Genomic DNA, 21748 nt, shown 5'->3' with positions numbered 1-21748 from the left:
ATGTTTTACACTAAAGTAAATGCGTAGACCCATTTCACACTGAAGGCGCTTTACAGGCGTTTTAGCACTAAAAATAGCACATGTACAGCGCCTGTAAACTGCCTCCCATGCCTCCCCAGTGTGAAAGCCTGGTGCTTTCACACTGGAGCAGTGTGCTACAAAAAACAAATGCCTTATTGTGTATAAGGTCTTAGGTATTATAATCAAACCCAGGAATTCCTGTGACTGATGCCCTTTGCTTATTCTAATTTTCCCCATGACTCCAATGATATCTCCTCTTCAATAGATAATGTTCTCTTATTGTGTACAATCTATTCCTTAAAGGGTCATTAAAGGAAAAAATTATTTTTTGCTGAAATTACTGTTTACAGGGTATAGAGACATAAAAGTTAACTGATTCCTTTTAACCACTTAAGCCCCGGACCAATATGCTGGCTAAAGACCCAAGGGGTTTTTACAGTTCGGGACTGCGTCGCTTTAACAGTCAATTGCTCGGTCGTGCGACGTGGCTCCCAAACAAAATTGGCGTCCTTTTTTCCCCACAAATAGAGCTTTCTTTTGGTGGTATTTGATCACCTCTGCGTTTTTTATTTTTTGCGCTATAAACAAAAATAGAGCGACAATTTTGAAAAAAATATTTTTTACTTTTTGCTGTAATAAATATCCCCCAAAAACATATATAAAAAAATTTTTTCCTCAGTTTAGGCCCGATACGTATTCTTCTACCTATTTTTGGTAAAAAAAATCGCAATAATCGTTTATCGGTTGGTTTGCGCAAAATTTATAGCGTTTACAAAATAGGGGATAGTTTTTTTGCATTTTTATTTTTTTTATTAGTAATGGCGGCGATCAGCGATTTTTTTCGTGACTGCGACATTATGGCGGACACTTCGGACAATTTTGACACATTTTTGGGACCATTGTCATTTTCACAGCAAAAAATGCATTTAAATTGCATTGTTTATTGTGAAAATGACAGTTGCAGTTTGGGAGTTAAACACAGGGGGCGCTGTAACATTTAGGGATCACTGTGTATGTGTTTACTAGTGTAGGGGGGTGTGGCTGTAGGACTGACATTATCGATCGAGTCTCCCTAATAAAAGGGATCACTCGATCGATGCGCCGCCACAGTGAAGCACGGGGAAGCCGTGTTTATACACGGCTCTCCCCGTTCTTCAGCTCCGGGGAGTGATCGCGACGGAGCGGCTATAAACAAATAGCCGCGCCGTCGTCCCGGATCGCTCCCCGAGCGGACCCGACCTCCGCATGTACTGGGGGGGGGTCCCGATCGGACCCCCCACCCACGTCTAGGCAGGCACGTACAGGTACGTTGATGTGCCTGTCCGTGCCATTCTGCCGACGTAAATGTACATGAGGAGGTCGGGAAGTGGTTAAAAATGATTAAAAATAGATTAAATTCAATCATATAATGTGCCTCTAGTTTCACTTTCGGTTTTAAAGTACATACATGAAGTTCCGGGTGAGAGGTGAGTCGGGAAGATTTACAGAATAAAAACAAACAAACAAATCCAGGGCAGTGTTTTGTTTTTAAAATGAATCTGATTGGTTCTGAGGAGTTTTAGACACACAGTAATGACAGCTTAGACCACCGTGAAAAGCTCCCAGTACCATGGTTATAAGGAAACAGGCAACCAGGAAGTGTGGAGATCACAGCAGAATTACAGCTACTTCAAAGCAAAAATGAACAATAAGGACATGAAACCAGTACTGCAGTAAGGTAAAGGAAGCTATTTAGCTAAAAAAAAAAAATTCCTTTAGTAACCCTTTAAGTAAAAAGCCTCAAACTAGCAGGGAGAATTTTCAAAGCTAACCATAAAAGTACAGAAAGAGTAGTGGTTAATTGGAACTGACTTTTAGCAGTAAGTCCATTTAAAAATCCTTGGGACAAACATAGATCTATGCATACAAAAAGTTTTAAAAAAGAAACACAAATAATTAAAAAAAAGGGGGGCAGAATGGATGGACTTAGGTCTTTTTCTATCATGTCTCCTCTGTGTTTCTACAAACAGATCATTGGAAAAAGTTGTAATACGTTTAAACATGATATTTAAAAAAAAAAATGTTAATAGGCAGACTAAAATCAAGGAAAAATGTTGAGGAACAAAAGAACTAGTAAGCATGCATTTAAATGTTTCAGATGTAATAACCATTCAACTTACCAATGCCAGAAGGCCATTTTGGAACCCAACCACCATCTTTCCATATTTGGGAATAATGCAGCTACATACTGGGTGTGCAGTCACAGCATCCATACCAGGTATCTGCCTTGAACCCCTTAGATGTCCTGTGGAGGATTCCCAGATGTGAACTGTTCCTCCTTCAGTTACTGTCATTACAGTTTGTTGTGGGGAAAATACAGCAGCTTGCAATGGAAACCCAGGAACTCCTGGCGAAAAGCACAGAACAGGATCCCCAGATTCAATATTCCATCCACAGACCTGAAGAAAGACAGAAGTGGTCGTGATGTTAGAATGACTACATAAAGAAACAGAAAATGTCAGTTAAACTTTAGCCAGACTTGATGTACTTGGGCCACAGAGCACTCCAGCCTCATCAGGATGATTGCACATGTAGTAGAGCTTGGCTATGCTAAAACTCTTAACATGGTTAACTGAACCCTATAAACCCTTTGGCCCGAATTCACATACATCGGTGCATATTTATGCCGCCGTAGCGTATCTCTTTTACGCTACGCCGGCACATCGCACAGAGGCAAGCACTGGATTCACAAAGCACTCGCTCCCACTCGCTGTTAAAGATACGCTGGGTTTACTCGGCGTAAGCCAGCGTGGGTGGAAGTGGGCGTGAGCCATGCTAATGAGGCGTGACCCCATGCAAATGATGGGCCATGCGTCATAGAAGTACTTAAAACGAACGGCGCATGCGCCATCCCGTGGACGCATCCCAGTGCACATGCGCAGAATCACGTCGGAACTACTCCCTAAGATACGACGGATCACTGCCTACGACGTGAACATAACCTACGCCCAGCCCTATTCACGTACTACGTAAACAACGTAAAATACGACGGGTCTGTTCCCTGGTCCATACCTTTGCATGAGTTGCGCCTCCTATATGGGGAATAACTTTACGACGGACGTACGACTTACGCAAACCACGTATATTATGCGCCGGGCGCAACTACGTTCGTGAATCAGCGTATCTCACTCATTTGCATATATGCATAGAAAATCAATGGGAGCGGCAAATGTGCCCAGCGTAAATATGCGCTCACGATACGACGGCATAGGAAAGTTACGTTGGTCGGATGAAGCCTATTTTCAGGCATATCTCAGTTTATGGGCACGGCGCATAATACGACGGCGCATACTTACACTTACGCGGCGTATCTGGAGATACGTCGGCGTAAGTGCTTTGTGAATCCGGGCCTTTATGTGTACATAGATGATAGATTGCACTGAATTCAAGTTAATAAACAGTAGGTATAAAAAGTACGTGATACTTTTGGCTTACATTGTCGTGTGTTCAGAACAGCCAATGCATAGAGCAGGTGCTATAAAATACATAGGGGCAGATTCACGTACCTCGGTGCATATCTCCGCCGGGCGCAGCGTATCTAAGATACACTACACCGCCGTAACTTTTTTTTTTCGAATCCTCAAAGAATTTGCGGCGTAGTGTATCTTTGGCGGCGTAAGGACGCGGAATTCAAATGGATGTGATGGGGGCGTGTTTTATGTAAATATGTCATTTTCTTTTTGAACGGCGCATGCGCCGTCCGTGGGGGTATCCCAGTGCGCATGCTCAAAATGAAACCGGAACAAGCCAATGCTTACGACGTTGACGCCATTCTACACAAATCCCTATTCACGAACGACTTACGCAAACGACGTAAAAAATTCAAAAGGCGACGCGGGAACGACGGCCATACTTAACATTGAGTACGCCTCATAATAGCAGGTGTAACTATACGCCGGAAAAAGCCGAACGCAAACGACGTAAAAAAATGCGCCGGCCGGACGTACGTTTGTGGATCGCCATAACAAGCTAATTTGCATACTCGACGCGGAATTTGACGGAAACGCCACCTAGCGGTCGCCGAAAAAATGCACCTAAGATCCGACGGCGTACTAAGACGTACGCCTGTCGGATCGATCCGAGATGCAGTCGTATCTTGTTTTGTAGATACAAAACAAAGATACGACGCGCAAAATTTGAAATTACGCGGCGTATAAAGAGATACGCCGGCGTAATTCTTTTGTGGATCTGCCCCATAGGTTTTAACAGTGATTCCTAATATGGTTGTAACTCACCTTTAGGTCTTTTTTGGGTATCTCATGGAGTTTTCCAAATGTGGTATGAAGTAATGCTCAATGTGTCGTATGTACTCTACATGTGTATGTATAGTATGTGTTACACTATGGTATGTATAGTATGGTTACCATGTCAAACCTCTTGCTACCTAAATAGAAGCTATAAGGGCTTTATGCTGCTATATGCTTTACTCTGCTTTGAATTGAAGACATCCCCACCCCTGTACAGTTTTAGAAAGTGTTTTCTAGAGTCCCTAATACACAGAAACAGACGCTTGGTTTGTTTTAATAATCAAGAGGCTCAGCAGCAGGGCTGGACTGGGACAAAAATTTGGCCCTGGACTTCATCCAGACTGGCCCACTTTGACAGGTCTCTCCCATGGCGGCCGGACAACTCCCGCACACCCCCCCCCCCCCCTGGCCACCCAAGCCCCCACTCCCCCTTCACTAGCCGTTCTACTTTATTAGAGTAGAACGGCTGGTGTTGGTACTCTTATAGGCAGTACCAGTGGGGTAGCTAGAAATTATTTCACCCAGGGGAAAAAAATCAGTTTGGTGCCCCCCCTTATGGGACAAGATTAGGCAGAAGTGAGAAACTCCCAGGCCATAGCTGTTGAGTCAGCTGTCTGTCCCCTCCACCCATGCTCTTCTGTCGGTCCTCCCCCTGCTTCTTTGTTCCCCCCCAGGTTAGCGCTGCGGGGAGGGAGAGACAGAGGAGCGGCAGTCCACTGTCACTGAAGCCGGCCCACTGAGTTATCGGCCCACCGGGAAACTCCCTGTAGTCCCAATGGCCAGTCCATCCCTGCTCAGCAGTAAGTGAGAACTCAAGCAAGAGGAAGCAAAAGAGGAAGTTTGAGCCAACATTCCATCAGAAAAAAATTCACAGTTGTCTTGTCGGAATTTCCGATCTTGTGTACGTGGCATTAACCACTTAACCCCCGGACCATATTGCTGCCCAAAGAGCAGAGCACTTTTTGCGATTCGGCACTGCGTTGCTTTAACTGACAATTACGCGGTCGTGCGACATGGCTCCCAAACAAAATTGGCGTCCTTTTTTCCCTACAAATAGAGCTTTCTTTTGGTGGTATTTGATCACCTCTGCGGTTTTTAGTTTTTGCGCTATAAACAAAAATAGAGCGACAATTTTGAAAAAAAATAATATTTTTTACTTTTTGCTATAATAAATATCGCCCAGAAATATATAAAAAAACATTTTTTTTCCTCAGTTTAGGCCGATACGTATTTTTCTACATATTTTTCGTAAAAAAAAAACGAAACGTTTATTGATTGGTTTGCGCAAAAGTTATAGCGTTTACAAAATATGGGGTATTTTTATTAATATTTTTTTTTTACTAGTAATGGCGGCTATCAGCGATTTTTTTATCGGTACTGCGACATTATGGCGGACACTTCGGACACTTTTGACACATTTTTGGGACCATTGGCATTTTTATAGCGATCAGTGCTATAAAAATGCATTGGATTACTATAAAAATGCCACTGGCAGTGAAGGGGTTAACACTAGGGGGCGGGGAAGGGGTTAAGTATGTCACTGGGTGTGTTCTAACTGTAGGGGGGTGGCCTCACTAGGGGAAATTACCGATCTTCTGTTCATACATTGTATGAACAGAAGATCAGCATTTCTCTCCCTGACAGGACCGGGAGCTGTGTGTTTACACACACAGCTCCCGGTCCTCGCTCTGTAATGAGCGATCGCGTGTGCCCGGCGGCGATCGTGCCCGCCGGGCACGCGCACAGGAGTCGGGGGCGAGCGGGGGGCGCGCGCCCCTAGTGGCCTGCACGAGAGCCGACGTACAGCTACATGCTCTCGCGCAGGGGAGCAAACTTGCCGCCGTAAAACGACGGTGGGCGGTCGGCAAGCAGTTAAAGAGGAAGTAAACCCTCTCAAATTATAAAAAAAAAAAAACTCTTCAAGAGAAAGGCATAATGAGCTAGTATGCACAGCATATTAGCTCATTATGTGGCACTTACCTGAGAACGAAGCCCCCAAAGTCCTCCTCGGTCCCATCCACCGCCGCTGCCATGTCCCCTCGTAGCTACTTCCTGTTATCGCCGCTCCGGCGCTGTGAGTTGGCCGGAGCCGCGATGACGTCACTCCCGTGCATGTACGCGGGACCGGCAGATCCCCGCGCAAGCGCGGGAATACGGCATTAACACTGTAATGCCATTAAAAAAAACTGCATCGTCAGTGTGCCTGCGCCGTTGTCTACGGCGCGCATGAGCCGTAGACATTGGTGCATTCCTTATTGCAAATATCTCCTTAACTGTGTGGGTTAAAGAGATATTTCTTGCACCTACAGGTAAGCCTTGATATAGGCTTACCTGTAGGTGCAAGGTGAAAGGGGGAGTTTTACAACCACTTTAAAGATAGGAATTGCTACAGCAGATGCTGTGAGTGTTGTGTATATATAAAATATAGATGCGCTAATATTAACTTAAAAGGTGATAAAACGTACAAAGAAAACTAATCAGGGAGAACACTCCATAAACTGTGAATTACTAATATGTCCTTAATTAGTGCACAGTGATTAGCAGGATTCCATGCAGGGAAAAAAATCACTCTCTTCAATCTGAATGCTAATCCAGCCCTCCACCGCTATGATCAGATGATACAGGCACTCACAGACAGGGATTGCATGAAAGAAAAGAGAAAAAACCTCATTGCGCAATATTCGATGACAGATCAAAAAATTTAATCAGAGCATTGACATATGCACTCACGAATCCCCGCTTTCAGTAAAGCATGAAAACGCCACTCAGTATGTTGTTTCCTCAGCTCGATCCGATGCACTCGGATTCGATCGCAGGCTCCTCCCTACACGTTACGTCACAGGCACGCGATTTACTCATGGGTTCATACGTTATGAGAATGGCTTGGGGTTTAGATAGCCTTCTCATTGACAGCGTTTACATTAGTGTGAGCAACCAAAGGGAAAGACAAACATCATTGCGGCAAAACTTTACTCACATAGCTGAATTCTAGTGAGATCAAATGTCGATGCATAGACACACATAATTTTAATAAACAAATTTAAAAAAATGTAATTGATATAAAACTTTAAAAACATTCTATGTTGTTTGCTATGCGGATGGTGCATTTGCATTTGCATTTGCATATGCAATCTACTGCCCTCTTGTGGCCAGATATACAACAAGCATAGAATAAGTAGATGAACATTTAAAAATACAATTAAATAGATGCATCAACACTATTCAATATTATCAATAAAACATATAAAACCATCAAAAATATGTAATAAAAAATATGTAATAAAAAATTGTACTGAAGGGTTAAAAGATTATTACTATAATAACAGTAATAAAAACCATCATAATGAATAAAAATCAATATATATTAATAAAATTAATTATTAATACAAAACCATGAGTATGTTTACGAATTGGAAATGAAACAATTTAAATCAAATTCGATATTAAGGCCATTGGGAGATAGAGTCTGCATCTCATGTATCCAGCGAGACTCAGTTTTACTTAATTCCCTTACTTTATGACTGCCCCTCCAGTGTGGAGTGTATTTGGCAATGGCCCAAAATTTAATTTCCTTGGGATTGTTGTGGTGGCATAGATCAAAGTGCCGAGACACATTGTGTTTGGGGAAGGCTTTTTGGATATTTTGGACATGTTCTCTGATGCGCTTCCACATTGGGCGCTTCGTGCGTCCAACATATTGGAGTGAGCAAGAGCACTCCAATACATATACTACCCCTTCAGTCCTACACGTGATCAGATCCTTTATGTTGTATTCCTTCTGAGTCACTGTAGATTTGAATTTAGAACATTTTTGTCCATTGAAATTGGTTTGCCTACACGCAAAACATCGTTTACATGGAAAAAAACCTTTTCCTTGGTAAAAAGTGAGTAAATTGTTTCTCACTGGTGGGTCAGGAATATTTTTTGCTACCAAATCCCTTAAAGTTGGTGCTCTTCTGTACACCACCCGTGGGTAACTCGGTAAAATTCCCTGTAGCTGTCTGTCTGCTTTCAAAATTGGCCAGTGTTTCTTTATAATAGCTTCAAGTTGCTTGTGTTGGGTGTTATAATTTAGAATTATGGGTAATTCAGTTTCCAGCCTTTTTGTCTTGATTTTGTCTTGTGTTAGAGAGGTACGTGGAGTTTCATACACCTTTTGTATTTGTTCCATTATAAAGTCCTTGTTATACCCTTTATCAATAAAAAAAATTCCGATCGTTTTAGCTTGATCCAAAAATACCTCAGGGTCTGAGCAATTCCTGCGAATCCTTAGCATTTGACCCTTTGGTATATTGATTAGCCACGGGTCATGGTGGCAGCTATCCACAGGGATATAGCTGTTCCTCTGGACCGGCTTAAAGTGTGTTCTAGTTTTTAGTTGTTGATTGTCTATAGTAATCTCTAAATCAAGGAACTGAATAGTAGTGTTGCTCAAAGTGTAGGTGAGTTTTATGTTCTTCTGGTTATCATTTAATTTCTCAAAAAACTGAGTTAGGGTATTCTCATCCCCCTTCCAAATGATGATACAGTCGTCTATAAATCTTCTGTAGAGTATGAGCTGCTCCGGCATACCTTCATATATGGACGACTCCTCCTACTCAGACATGTACACGTTGGCTACACTCAGTGCATATTTAGCACCCATTCCTATACCATTCAGTTGCCGGTAATACTCTGATTTATGCCAGAAGTAGTTGTGCTGTAGCCCATATGCAAGACATCTCAAAATAAACCTTTTTTGTTTCGATATGAGATGACCAAAACTGTTCAATGCCCATTTCGTGGCCCCAATGGCTTCTTCATGGTTTATCACAGTATACAATGAGGCCACATCAGCTGTGGCCAACAAGTAACCACAATTAGGTTCCAGTACTGTGCTCTCAAGGATCTGTATTAAATGCTTTGTGTCCCTGAGGTAAGCCCTAGTTTGGGGCACTAACGGCTGAATAAATCTATCCACATACTCCCCTAGGCGTGAGTTGATGGATTGAATCCCATTAATAATGGGACGTCCAGGGGGTTTCTCAGGATCCTTGTGGACTTTGGGAACAGTATATATAATAGGTACTCGGCACACCTCAGGTATTAAGTATTTAGCTTCTCTTTTGTTCAGCACTCCTTTTTCTTTTCCTCTATAGATCAAGTCAACTAGCTCCTCCTTGTATTCTCCTGTCGGATTGGAGCGTAATTTGATATAGGTATTGGTATTTTTATTCATTATGATGGTTTTTATTACTGTTATTATAGTAATAATCTTTTAACCCTTCAGTACAATTTTTTATTACATATTTTTTATTACATATTTTTGATGGTTTTATATGTTTTATTGATAATATTGAATAGTGTTGATGCATCTATTTAATTGTATTTTTAAATGTTCATCTACTTATTCTATGCTTGTTGTATATCTGGCCACAAGAGGGCAGTAGATTGCATATGCAAATGCAAATGCACCATCCGCATAGCAAACAACATAGAATGTTTTTAAAGTTTTATATCAATTAAATTTTTTTAAATTTGTTTATTAAAATTATGTGTGTCTATGCATCGACATTTGATCTCACTAGAATTCAGCTATGTGAGTAAAGTTTTGCCGCAATGATGTTTGTCTTTCCCTTTGGTTGCTCACACTAATGTAAACGCTGTCAATGAGAAGGCTATCTAAACCCCAAGCCATTCTCATAACGTATGAACCCATGAGTAAATCGCGTGCCTGTGACGTAACGCGTAGGGAGGAGCCTGCGATCGAATCCGAGTGCATCGGATCGAGCTGAGGAAACAACATACTGAGTGGCGTTTTCATGCTTTACTGAAAGCGGGGATTCGTGAGTGCATATGTCAATGCTCTGATTAAATTTTTTGATCTGTCATCGAATATTGCGCAATGAGGTTTTTTCTCTTTTCTTTCATGCAATCCTTGTCTGTGAGTGCCTGTATCATCTGATCACAGCGGTGGAGGGCTGGATTAGCATTCAGATTGAAGAGAGTGATTTTTTTCCCTGCATGGAATCCTGCTAATCACTGTGCACTAATTAAGGACATATTAGTAATTCACAGTTTATGGAGTGTTCTCCCTGATTAGTTTTCTTTGTACGTTTTATCACCTTTTAAGTTAATATTAGCGCATCTATATTTTATATGTTTCACTGTTTGGATTTGGTATCACTCAAGATAGCAGCTATATTATTTGTTTTTTTATTTAGGTGCACGTGGAATTGATTATTTAATTAGCGCTGTAGTATATTTTTCACATTGTGAGTGTTGTATGTTTCCATTAAAACACATGATAGTAGCTACTGTTTGTGTAAACGGCTAACTCCAAAGTTAACCAACACCAGTTATTATCACCCTAATGCCGCGTACACACGATCGGTCAAACCAATGAGAACGGTCTGATGGACCGTTTTCATGAGACCAAACCGATCGTGTGTGGGCCCCATCGGTTATTTATCCATAGGTTACAAAAAAGCAATCTTGTTTTAAATTTAACCGATAGATACCTAACCGATAGAAAAAACGATCGTTAGTAGGCACAACCATCGGTTAAAAATCCACGCATGCTCAGAATCAAGTCGATGCATGCTTGGAAGCATTGAACTTTCAGCACGTCATTGTGTTTTACGTCACCGCGTTCTGACACAATCGGTTTTTTAACCGATGGTGTGTAGGCACGACTGACCATCAGTCAGCTTCATCAGTTAACCGATGAAAACGGTCCATCAGACCGTTCTGATCGGATGGACCGATCGTGTGTACGTGGCATTAGTCTGCTAGTGCAGATTGTTATCCCACAAGCTGGATATCCCCTGTGCAGGTTGAGGCATTTAATCACACTCTGATGACAGCAGTGGGATCAGAGACTGCCACTATCAGCTATAGATACACTCTAGAAGTCATTGACATGAATGGAAAAAGCAGCAAAATCAGTTCTGTAGGTTACTCTTTTTCCACATCCTTGCAATTTGTATTCTGCTTTGCTGAAGAAGCCAAATGTGCACTCTTTTTAGTTGTGTTGTGTTTACTTTGTAGAGTTCATTGCTAAATTTAAAAAAAAATGTACGCACCTGAGATCCTGCTGCTGAATAAACTATCCCATTCTTTTCATCCACATGCAGATAGGCATTTTCATAATTTGTGTGGTCTTCTTGAATAGTCAGATAATGTTTACCAGTTACCAGATTCCACAGAAGCAGAGTATTGTCAAGAGAGCCAGAGACTGTACGTGTTCCTTGACCAAAAACCTGGATGCATAGTATCCCAGCTGAAAGTAGACACAGTGGGGAAGATTTACTAAAACTGGTGCACTTGTGCATGGTAGCCAATCAGCTTCTAACTTAAGCTTGTTCAATTAAGCTTTGATAATAAAACCTGGAAGCTAATTTATTTTTATGCAAAGCTGCACCAGATTACATGCTCCACTTTTAATAAATAAGCCCAGTAAATTAAAATGAGTCTTGTTTTTAAAATGAACTCATGATGACAGGAATATGAGAGCTGCCACAGACACACTTACCTAATTTTTAAAAGGTTCGCCCTCAATTAACAACATAATATTACATTTACTAACTAGAGTTACTGACGTGGAAAAACTAAGCTGGCAGGTGTCATATCTTTGTCTTTAGGGTTTTCTAAAATCCAGGATAATCCATGTTACAAGGCAGTTCACAATAAACGTAGTGACACCACCACAGCAAGTAAGCATACTAGTGGCAAAGTTGTTCTTGTCCTGTCCAGTAATGCTCACAGACATTGAGTGACATGCCCCCAGCAGCTTGATTTGTTGGGCCCACTGGGGACATGTAATTTCTTTGTGGCTGCCTGCCTTTGTGACATGGGGCAGATGTTACCCACTTACTGTCAGAACACATCAAGAGGATGAACAACAATGGAGCAGTCACACGATTACAAATTTACTAGCAAATAAGAAGTATTTGTAGGGAACTATAACATTTAAAAAGCAATGTACATTGACCAGGACAGAGGCAGTTTCAGATTTAATATTTTGTTTGTAACCTGGAGCTCTACTTTAACATGCAAGATTTTTTTCTATTTTTGGCCACATGCTGAAATTATAAAATAACTACTTGGGTAGTATAACTCTAAAAGTGACAGTCCACCAAAAAGTGATATTATCTAAGGCATAGTGGCTGGCATTGTTTCACACACCATGGAAATGTAGTTCCTGTCCACCTTGAGATGTTCCAACGCCTCCAGTTTTATTATTCATTATATAAAAGTATTAGAAAATCCAGAAGTAAAAATAAGAAGAAGTTTTTATGGCTACATCAGTTGTAACAGACCAGAGAGATCAATAGTCAAATATGAGAACATGTTAGATGGTCCACTAGCTTCTACCAAAAACTAAAATATCAATTTTTGGTGGACTTCAAAATAGATCCATTGTGTAACTCTTTATTTTTTATTAGTATATAATAATAATGTAACATTTATGGAAAAATAGCTGGAAAAGATGCTGTGTCTAAGGCCTCGTACACACGACCAAGGAACTCGACGGGCGAAACACATCGTTTTGCTCGTCAAGTTCCTTGTGAAGCCGCCGAGAAACTCGACAAGCCAATTTTCTCCATTCCCGTCAAGGAAATAGAGAACATGTTCTCTTTTTGACTCGTCGAGTTTCTCGACAGTTTCCTCAACGAAAATGTACACACGACCGGTTTCCTCGGCAAAAAAATATCTCCCAGCAAGTTTCTTGCTGGTTTTTGCCGAGAAACTCGGTTGTGTGTACGAGGCCTAAGGTATTTTCCAACTTTGTATACATCTATACGTTTCAAAGCAAATCGTTTAATTTTCTTATATTTTGTGCTTTAGGATTGTCTTTAACACCTACCAGTATGACCATTTAATGTGTGAATTACTTCAATGTCCTTTATGTCCCACACTATCATTGTGCCATCATCAGATCCTACAACAACAAGATCCTTGTACGGGCAAACTTCCATTACTGTGATGCCTAGGAGGAAGCATTAATACATAATAAATATTAGATCTGCTAAGTTTAATCTGTATGTTTTTTCCTTTTCTTGCATAAGAAAGGGAGGTAATACAGAAACACCAGGGGGCTACCTCTCATTATCTGTATGTGTATATAATCATGTCTTTGTTTTGGATTGTAAATGTTACTTGTAATGAAAAATATTAATAATAGATTAATTAATAAAAAATAAAAAATAAAGTTGAATCTGTATGAATCCAGACCAGATCTTTAGACAATCTAGAAGTGGCATGCATGCTTATAGACTCTAGTGGGATTGAACTTGGCTCTGACCAAAATCAGGGTGTGGAAATACCTGTCCTTCACCAGAGTCCCTAGTAGTTGGACTGTATTTGCTTGGTAAACATTGTCAAGCAGGTACATAGACAAAAGTGCCAAGTTAATGGGCAAGCAGACACCTGGACTCAAATACAGCCAAGCAGAGGCAGTACATAAAGTTGGCTGTACACTGATAGATTTTTTTTTTTCCATTTAACCTACAGACTGAACAAAAAAATAACAGATCCCTCCATCTATATTGCCTGCATAAACAAATCTGAAGTGCTGGCTAACGTTTTTTTTAAAGCTGGCACAAGTGGTTTTCAGAATACCCAAGCAATGACTGCATCTAATTTGTTAGCTGTTTGGCCAACAATTTTCAGCAAGGTGTGATGATTTTGGTGTGATGATTCATCAGGAATCAGCCAAGATCTACTCAGTATATGACCATCTGAAGGATTAGGCAGAAACTTTGTTAGGATAAGATCGTTGCCTAGGGGAACCAGTGTTGAACTTTGGGGCTAGGGGGGCTTTTGAAGGACAAAGCAAATTCACAAAAGGCAGAGCATCACAGTGTGCAGAGTTTAACAAAATTAAGCTGTTCAAGCATGGATAAAAACTCGGTTTAGCAGGGACCGGACAAATTTCAATGCAAATTTCAATGCATGTATGGGCAGGCTGATTGTACCAAAGTCAATCTATCGATCTACTTGGGTACAACCTGCCTGTCGGATTTTTCTACATACAATTACTGCCAGTGACTATAACCACTAGCAGTAACCATTGTATTTCACCCGGCTGAGAAGGCTCCCGATGCCCCCCGCTGTCAGAATACAATAGTGCTGGGGGAGGCACTGATTGTGTTGATGGGGGAATCAAGCGATTTTCTTTTCTTCTACCTGTGGTGAAAGAAAAGAAAATCCAAGTAATCATTGGCCTGCCCTAGAACACCCCTGCCCCAGAGCTCAAGGGGTTAACTGTGTTCCCTAGTGTGTGTTCTAACTGTGGGGGGAGGAGACTCACTATATGAGATGACAGATTGTGGTTCCTAGCTATTAGTTGTATAATTGTCAATCGTCTCAAAAATGTGTCAAAAGTGTCCGATGTGTCTGCCATAATGTCGCAGTCCCGATAAAAATCACAGATCGCCACCCTTACTAGTCAAAAAATAATAATAATAAAAATGCCATTAATCTATCCCCTATTTTGTAGACGCTATAACTCTTGCACAAACCAATCAATATATGCGTATTTCGATTTGTATTACCAAAAATATGTAAAAGAATACATATCGGCCTGAGATAAAAAATTGCTTTTTTTAAAAAAATATTTATTATAGTAAAAAGTACAAGATATTGTGGTTTTTTTTTTCAAAATTGTCGCTCTTTTTTGTTTATAGTACAAAAAATAAAAACTGCAGGGATGATTAAATACCACCAAAAGAAAGCTCTATTTGTGGGGAAATTTTTGTTTAGGTACAGTTTTGCACGCAATTGTCAGTTAAATCGATGCAGTGCAGTATCACAAAAAATGGCCTGGTCATTGCGTAGCCAAATCTTCCGGGCGGAAGTAGTTAAAAAAGGAGCTTGGCCAATCAAGCCAAATGCAATTATAACCTGATGGGTGACAGAATGGGGGTAAATCACATTTGAGATTACATACTGCACTTTGAACAAAAAATAAATGCCTAAAAAGCAAAGGTAATTTCTTACTGTTCATTGAGGGGCACAGGAATAGTAGAAATTCATACACAACTTGGTTATTGGAGTTCACAGTAATGTGGTTTGGTATAAAGAGTGTCCCAGCCCCATTTCATAGGGTCATAAATTACCTGTAGGTAGGGCTGGGAGAATTTGCAGTTGCCTATCTGGATGACATTGCTGTGTTACCCGAGAACAACACCTCACACTCCCGAATGACCTAATCAAGAAGGAACTACCTAAGTTGGTAATATCTAAAAAGCCACATTTCAGTAAAACCTTGGATTGCGAGCATGATTTGTTTCGGAAACATGCTTGTAATCCAAAGCACCATAACCATAAAATGCCCTAATGGCAGCCTCCACAAGGGGATTAAAAGCAAAATCCAGCAGGAGCTAGAGAGTATACAAGAGGAGAGAGGCGCCTCTAAGTGTATGGGTACATGTAATGAAGGTACAACATTTAGCAGCTCACATGGTAAATGATTAAAAGAGGCACATGTAAGTATGCAGGCACCCGGGGTAAAGTGATCCACATAGACCGTCCTCCACACAGCCAGCTCTCACCGCTGTCAGTCTGCAATAGTGACCAGGAAGACTACCCTGCAGTAGAGCGATCTGAAAGCGAGGCTTGAAGTGCTTGGGTGGATGTGAGTTACTAAATGTTGTACCTTAATTAAATGTAACCATATTGCCACAATTTTGTGCCCCCCCCCCCCCACTTCTCTTTTATACTCAGTTGTGACATGATGCTGCTTGTATATCAAGTCAAAATGTATGAAAAAAATGTGCTTGTCTTGCAAAACGCTCTCAAATCAAGTTACTCTCAAACCAAGGTTTTACTGTACTGTGATGTGAGCCACAGATTTTTTTCAGAACAGAAGGATGGTCAACATAAATGTAGTTTTTTTTTCCAGGATAGCACCCTTCATTTTAAAGGGACACTAAGGCCGCGTAAACACGGTCGGTCCAAACCGACGAGAATGGTCCGACGGACCGTTTTCATCGGTCCATCGCTGAAGTGGCCTGATGGTCTGATGTGTGTACACACCATTAGTTCAAAATCCGATCGGGTCAGAACGCAGTGAGGTAAAACACAACAACGTGCTGGAAAAAAACGAAGTTCAATGCTTCCAAGCATGCGTCGACTTGATTCTGAGCATGCGCGGGTTTAGAACCAATGCTTTTGTGTACTAACCATCGGTTTGGACCGATCGGTCAGCGGTCCATCGGTTCGATTTTAAAGCAAGTTTTAAAATTTTGGTCCGAAGGACAACAGACCAATGGGCTATACACACGGTCAGTTTGGACCGAGGAAACTGAACTTCGGTCCATTCTCATCAGTTTGGACTGACCGTGTGTACGCGGCCTGAAGGTCCCTGTTTTTTTTTTTAATAACAAACATGTCATACTTACTATCACTGTGCAGCTCATTTTGCACAGAGTGGCCCCGATCCTTGTATTCTGGGGTCCCTCAGCGGCTGCCTCCTCTCCTCCTCGCATCAGCTAACTCCCTTCATGGGAAGCTCTCTCTCATGGGGGTTAGTTTGCGGGCATGCTCCCGTGATATAGCCGGCGGGTATAGCCGCCGACTGTATCACTTGGCCCCGCCCTCCGACGCGAAGCGTCATTGATTTGATTGACAGCAGCAGGAGCCAATGGCTGCACTGCTATCAATCAACCAATGAATGAGCCGAGAAGCCTGGAGCCAATGGCTGCGCTGCTATCAACCAATGAATGAGCTGAGAAGCCTGGCCAAGAAGCCAGTGTGTTCATGACACGGGGCTTTCGAGGGGTCAGGTAAGTAAACAGGGGGCTGGGGCCGCTAATCCTCGGATGTTTTTTCACCTTAATGCATAGAATGCATTAAGGTGAAAAACATGTACCTTTACAACCCCTTTAAATAACCCTTGATGACGTGGTAGGGCAATCTATTTGAACATGTTCCTTCTGTAAAGTTTATCACTAGCATTGGATCTCAGTGATTGTGCACAGAAAAAAATCTCCTTTCCTAAGCTAATCTATTTGTATTTACATTTTTGCACTGAGAAGAATTGAAGACATAAAGGAATTGCAGCTTTAGGTACCAAAAAAACACTGAAGGCATAATTGTTGTTTACTGTGGTATATATATGAACTAGAAATTAATTGGTGGGGTTGATTTACAAAAGGCAAATAGACTACATTTTGCAAGTACAGTTGCTCTAGAGTCTAGAGCTTAGTAAATGTCAGAAAGCTTCACTTTGCAAAGAATACCCAATCACATGCAAGGAATAAAAAACAGCATTTTTGCCTGCACATAATTGGATGATGGAAGTCAGCAGAGCTCCCCCTCATTTATTAAGCTCTGGAACAACTGCACTTGCAAAATGTACAGTCTGTTTGCCTTTAGTAAATCAATCCCATAGTCTTGGTATTCTGGCATCAAGTCATCAAATACCTTTCTTGAATCCTGTAAGAGTGGTCTGTAGAGGTCCACCAGGGGGCTGAAAAAATCCACTTATAGGAATAAAGGTGGGATTTTTATACTGCTCAAACCAGGTGAAACATTGCTTGCAGAGGTCACCAATTAAAGATGGGCAGGACAGTTTAAAGAAATGCAGCCTTGCCAACATCTCAACATATATGATGCAGGGATCTGTAGGGAAATAACAAACGTTTTGATTACAGGAGCCCTTTACAAAGAAACGGTTAAGAAAGAAAATACCACCTGGAAGTCCTGTTTGTTCTCAGTAATAAACTGTCGTATTTTAATATGTACTTCTACAATATTCCTCTGGAAAGTTATCTTCCTGGCGCATCATGGCAGCATACAATGGGGGCAGAGCCACAACCCATTGTATGCTGCCATGAAGATGCGACAGGAAAGGAAAATTAAGGAAAGGTGAGTATACAATTTTTCATTTTCCTGGCGCATCATAGTAGCATATAATTGGTTGTGGCACCCATCAGCTATGAGTAAACACTGAAGTTAGTGTGAAACGCGTCAGATGTCCTAGGTTCCGTGGCTGTGACTTGTAGTGCCTGTTTCCATTTTTTTACATTAAAGTTACGTTGGATTGCAGTGCGGCTGTCCTGATCATCTTTTATCCTTATTTCCCATGGTATGCTGTCATGAAGATGCACCAGGAAAATAATAAATAACCAACATTTAATCCAGTTATTTATTTGTTTATTAAAAGTAGATTTTTACTTGCTTCTAGACTATGTACCTGAATCTGCCTTGATATAAAAATAAAGAGCCACATTTTCAGCTTAACGCAATCATGTCACTTTCCAAATAAAACTATGCCTGTAAAAGAAGGCTGTAAATACTAGTCTCTCCTGCTACTTTATTTGCTACTTTATTTGCTTACCTCCATGTTACTGCAGGAAACAGTAGGGATGTGGAGGTAGGAAGGAGGAACCAACAAGAGCTGCTGGGGACACAGAAGGATGTGTTTGTTTCCCAGCAAACCTCAATCATCAATGGATAATTTTCAGGAGAAGAGAAGGTGTTCATTACCACCATTAGCAGGGGAAGTGTTCACAGTCTTATTTTACAGGTACAGGTTGTTTTGGAAAGTTTAGTAAAGGAACCACATTAAGCACACTAGCCTGATAGGAGTCCTGGTGGAATTGTGTACATATACCCAGGTATATACTGTATAGTTATTAACAGAGACACTCTTAGATGAATGTTGCAGTAAAGTCCAGTTGCAGGGGCCCCTGAGGACGATGTGGCATATGCCTTTGTGTCAGAGACTTAAATATAACTAAAGGCAACAAAAATGTTTTTGTTTTGTATAGAGCAGAGAGGGATTAGAACACTTGTCAGTTTTTATTGCTGTCTGTACCTCCATTAGGGAAATGTATTCTCTCTATTTGTCCTCTTAACGATTAAAAGTAAAGTAGAAAAAAATCACAAATTTGGGGTTATCCCCAAAAAAGTAATAGGGGGGGCACAGCAGCACAGTCCCTCCTTAGTGGTATATAATAGTCTCTTCTGTTGCAGGAGTTGATAGCATGAACAGGACATGTGGCTGAGTATGTCTCTCTCTTTCCCTTTACTTTCTCTTTCCTGGTTTCCTAATCCAGACCATAGGTTCAGGAAGTGATGCACATAGTTATACATTAACCACTTCCATACCAGGTACTTACGCAGCTTCCCGCCCAAGCCAATTTTCAGCTTTCAGCCATGTCGCACTTTGAATGGCAATTGCGCGGTCATGCTACACTGTACCCAAACAAAATTGGCGTCCTTTTTTCCCCACAAATAGAGCTTTCTTTTGGTGGTATTCGATCACCTCTGCGATTTTTTTTTTTTGCGCTACAACTAAAAAAAGGCTGAAAATTTGGAAAAAAAATTACGTTTTTATTTTTTTCTGTTAATTTTTTTGTAAATAAGTTTTCTCTTTCAATTACGGGCACTGATATGGCGGCACTAATGGGCACCGATGAGATGGCACTGATGGACATCGATGAGGTAGTACTGACGGGCACAGATGAGGTGGCACTGATTGGCGGCGCTGGTATGCGACACTGATGGGCACACATAGGCGGCACTGATGGGCACACATAGGCGGCACTGATGGGCACACATAGGCGGCACTGATGGGCACACATAGGCGGCACTGATGGGCACACATAGGCGGCACTGATGGGCACTCATGGGCGGCACTGGGCACTCATAGGCGGCACAGATGGGCACTCATGGGCGGCACTGATGGATACTTATGGGTGGCACAGATGGGCACTGATAGGTGGGCACTGGGCATGGATGGGCACTGTGGGGTGGCACTGATGGACACTGGGGTGGCACTGATGGACACTGGGGTGGCGCTGATGGACACTGGGGTGGCGCTGATGGACACTGGGGTGGCAGCACTGATTTTTGTCAGGTTGCCAGTCAGTGCCCATTTGTGGGCACTGACTGGCATCTTTTTACTTTATGCTTTTTTTTATTTATTTTTTTAGACTTTTTTTTTTTTTTTTTAGACTTTTTTTTTTTTTTTGCCCACCCTGGTGCTCCAGGGTGGGCATCCCTGGTGGTCCAGTGTGGCGATCCGAGGGGGGGCTGCGCTGATAAACAATCAGCGCTAACCCCCCCTGTCAGGAGAGCCGCCGATCGGCTATCCTCTACTCGCGTCTGTCAGACGCGAGTGAGGAAGAGCCATCGACGGCTCTTCCTGTTTACATCGTGATCAGCCGTGGTTGGACACGGCTGATCACGTGGTAAAGAGTCTCCGCCGGAGGCTCTTTACCGAGATCGGAGATGCAGGGTGTCAGACTGACACCCCGCATCACCGATCGCCGCGATGCGCGCCCCCACGGGCGCGCGCGGCATGAAATCCTGCAGGACGTTCTAGAACGTCCTGTCAGGATTTCATAACCACTTCCCGGACGTAAATCGGCCATAGGCCGGGCGGGAAGTGGTTAAACTGTGATATAAGCAGCCAACAGTAGACGGCAGTATATCCCTACAAGTACATACAGAAAATGTATTTTGCTTTGTGCAAATAATTATTTTTCAACGATAGTTTATCTGAAAAGTAGATTATACAGGTTGGCTAAAAGTGAACAAAAAGTGAACCATGTACATGGTCTCAGGAATTCCTTAAGACATTCCAATAGATCCAAAGCACCCACCACTGTAGAGTAAGATCCAATATTCAAATTTAAAACAAATTGATCACTGATGAAATTTTTTTTTTTTTTTTACCTCTGATTGTATCACCACATGACTGTCTTTGAAATATGGCATGCCCCCTTCATTTTAAAGATGCAGACTTTTGCATCCTCTACCATTACATTTATGAGTTATGTAAAACTCAGATCTTTTTGTAGGTTCATATTATGTTCTTTAAATAATCTCTTTGAAATCTAGGTACATTATAAGTGAAAAGCAGAAAACTCACCTATATCGCCTTCAATGAAGTTGATAGTGGGTTGAAAAAGTCGCAGTGTGTCATGCACAAGCTTGGCCTCATTATTTTCAATGTGTTTCAAGCTCATATCAAAGTCTTTGATGGGACTGTTGATTCCACAAGCAACAATTTTGCTAGATATCCAGTTCATATTACCTGTAGACATTGTTTTATAGGTGTTATAATTTTTTTTACAAAACAAACATTAAAGAAGTACATGCACTAATAAATAGATAATGGTAAGTAATGTTCGTAATTAGGATTATAGAAGACCAAAAAACCTAGCTCAATCTGAAGTAGTAATTCTGGGTCTGTAACGTTACTACAGCACATTTGTCTCTTTTAATTAAATGCACTCTCTGTGAGATATAGGTTATAATGCTCATTTCCATTGTTTGTGTTGTTAAATACTTCTAAATATGGATAAATGAAATGGAAAGTTTTATTTCTGTAAAATCATGGGATTTCTGTGAAATGTTGCCATTTCAGAGAAATGCAATAGAGACTATGGGCCAGATTCTCGTAGATCGGCGTATCTTTGTTCTGGCGTAGCATATCCTATTTA

General features: G+C 41.4%; 1 protein-coding gene across 1 annotated transcript in view; it reads right to left on the bottom strand.

Annotated features, from left to right (window-relative positions):
* The window catches only part of NWD1 (NACHT and WD repeat domain containing 1), a 106833-nt gene that overhangs the window by 36776 nt on the left and 48309 nt on the right, over positions 1-21748 (bottom strand). Inside the window, exons 11-15 of the mRNA XM_040321131.1 lie at positions 21175-21339; positions 17718-17915; positions 13156-13278; positions 11372-11568; positions 2181-2459 (exon numbers count right to left, since the gene is read on the bottom strand). Of these exons, the coding sequence (XP_040177065.1) occupies positions 2181-2459; positions 11372-11568; positions 13156-13278; positions 17718-17915; positions 21175-21339 (962 nt within the window). The remainder of the gene's footprint in view (positions 1-2180; positions 2460-11371; positions 11569-13155; positions 13279-17717; positions 17916-21174; positions 21340-21748) is intronic.

The sequence above is a fragment of the Rana temporaria genome, chromosome 1, assembly GCF_905171775.1.
Source record: "Rana temporaria chromosome 1, aRanTem1.1, whole genome shotgun sequence".
NCBI classification, from domain to species: domain Eukaryota; kingdom Metazoa; phylum Chordata; class Amphibia; order Anura; family Ranidae; genus Rana; species Rana temporaria.
The sequence above is the reverse complement of the archived record's forward strand: the minus strand, read 5'-3'. Positions and strand labels throughout refer to the sequence as shown.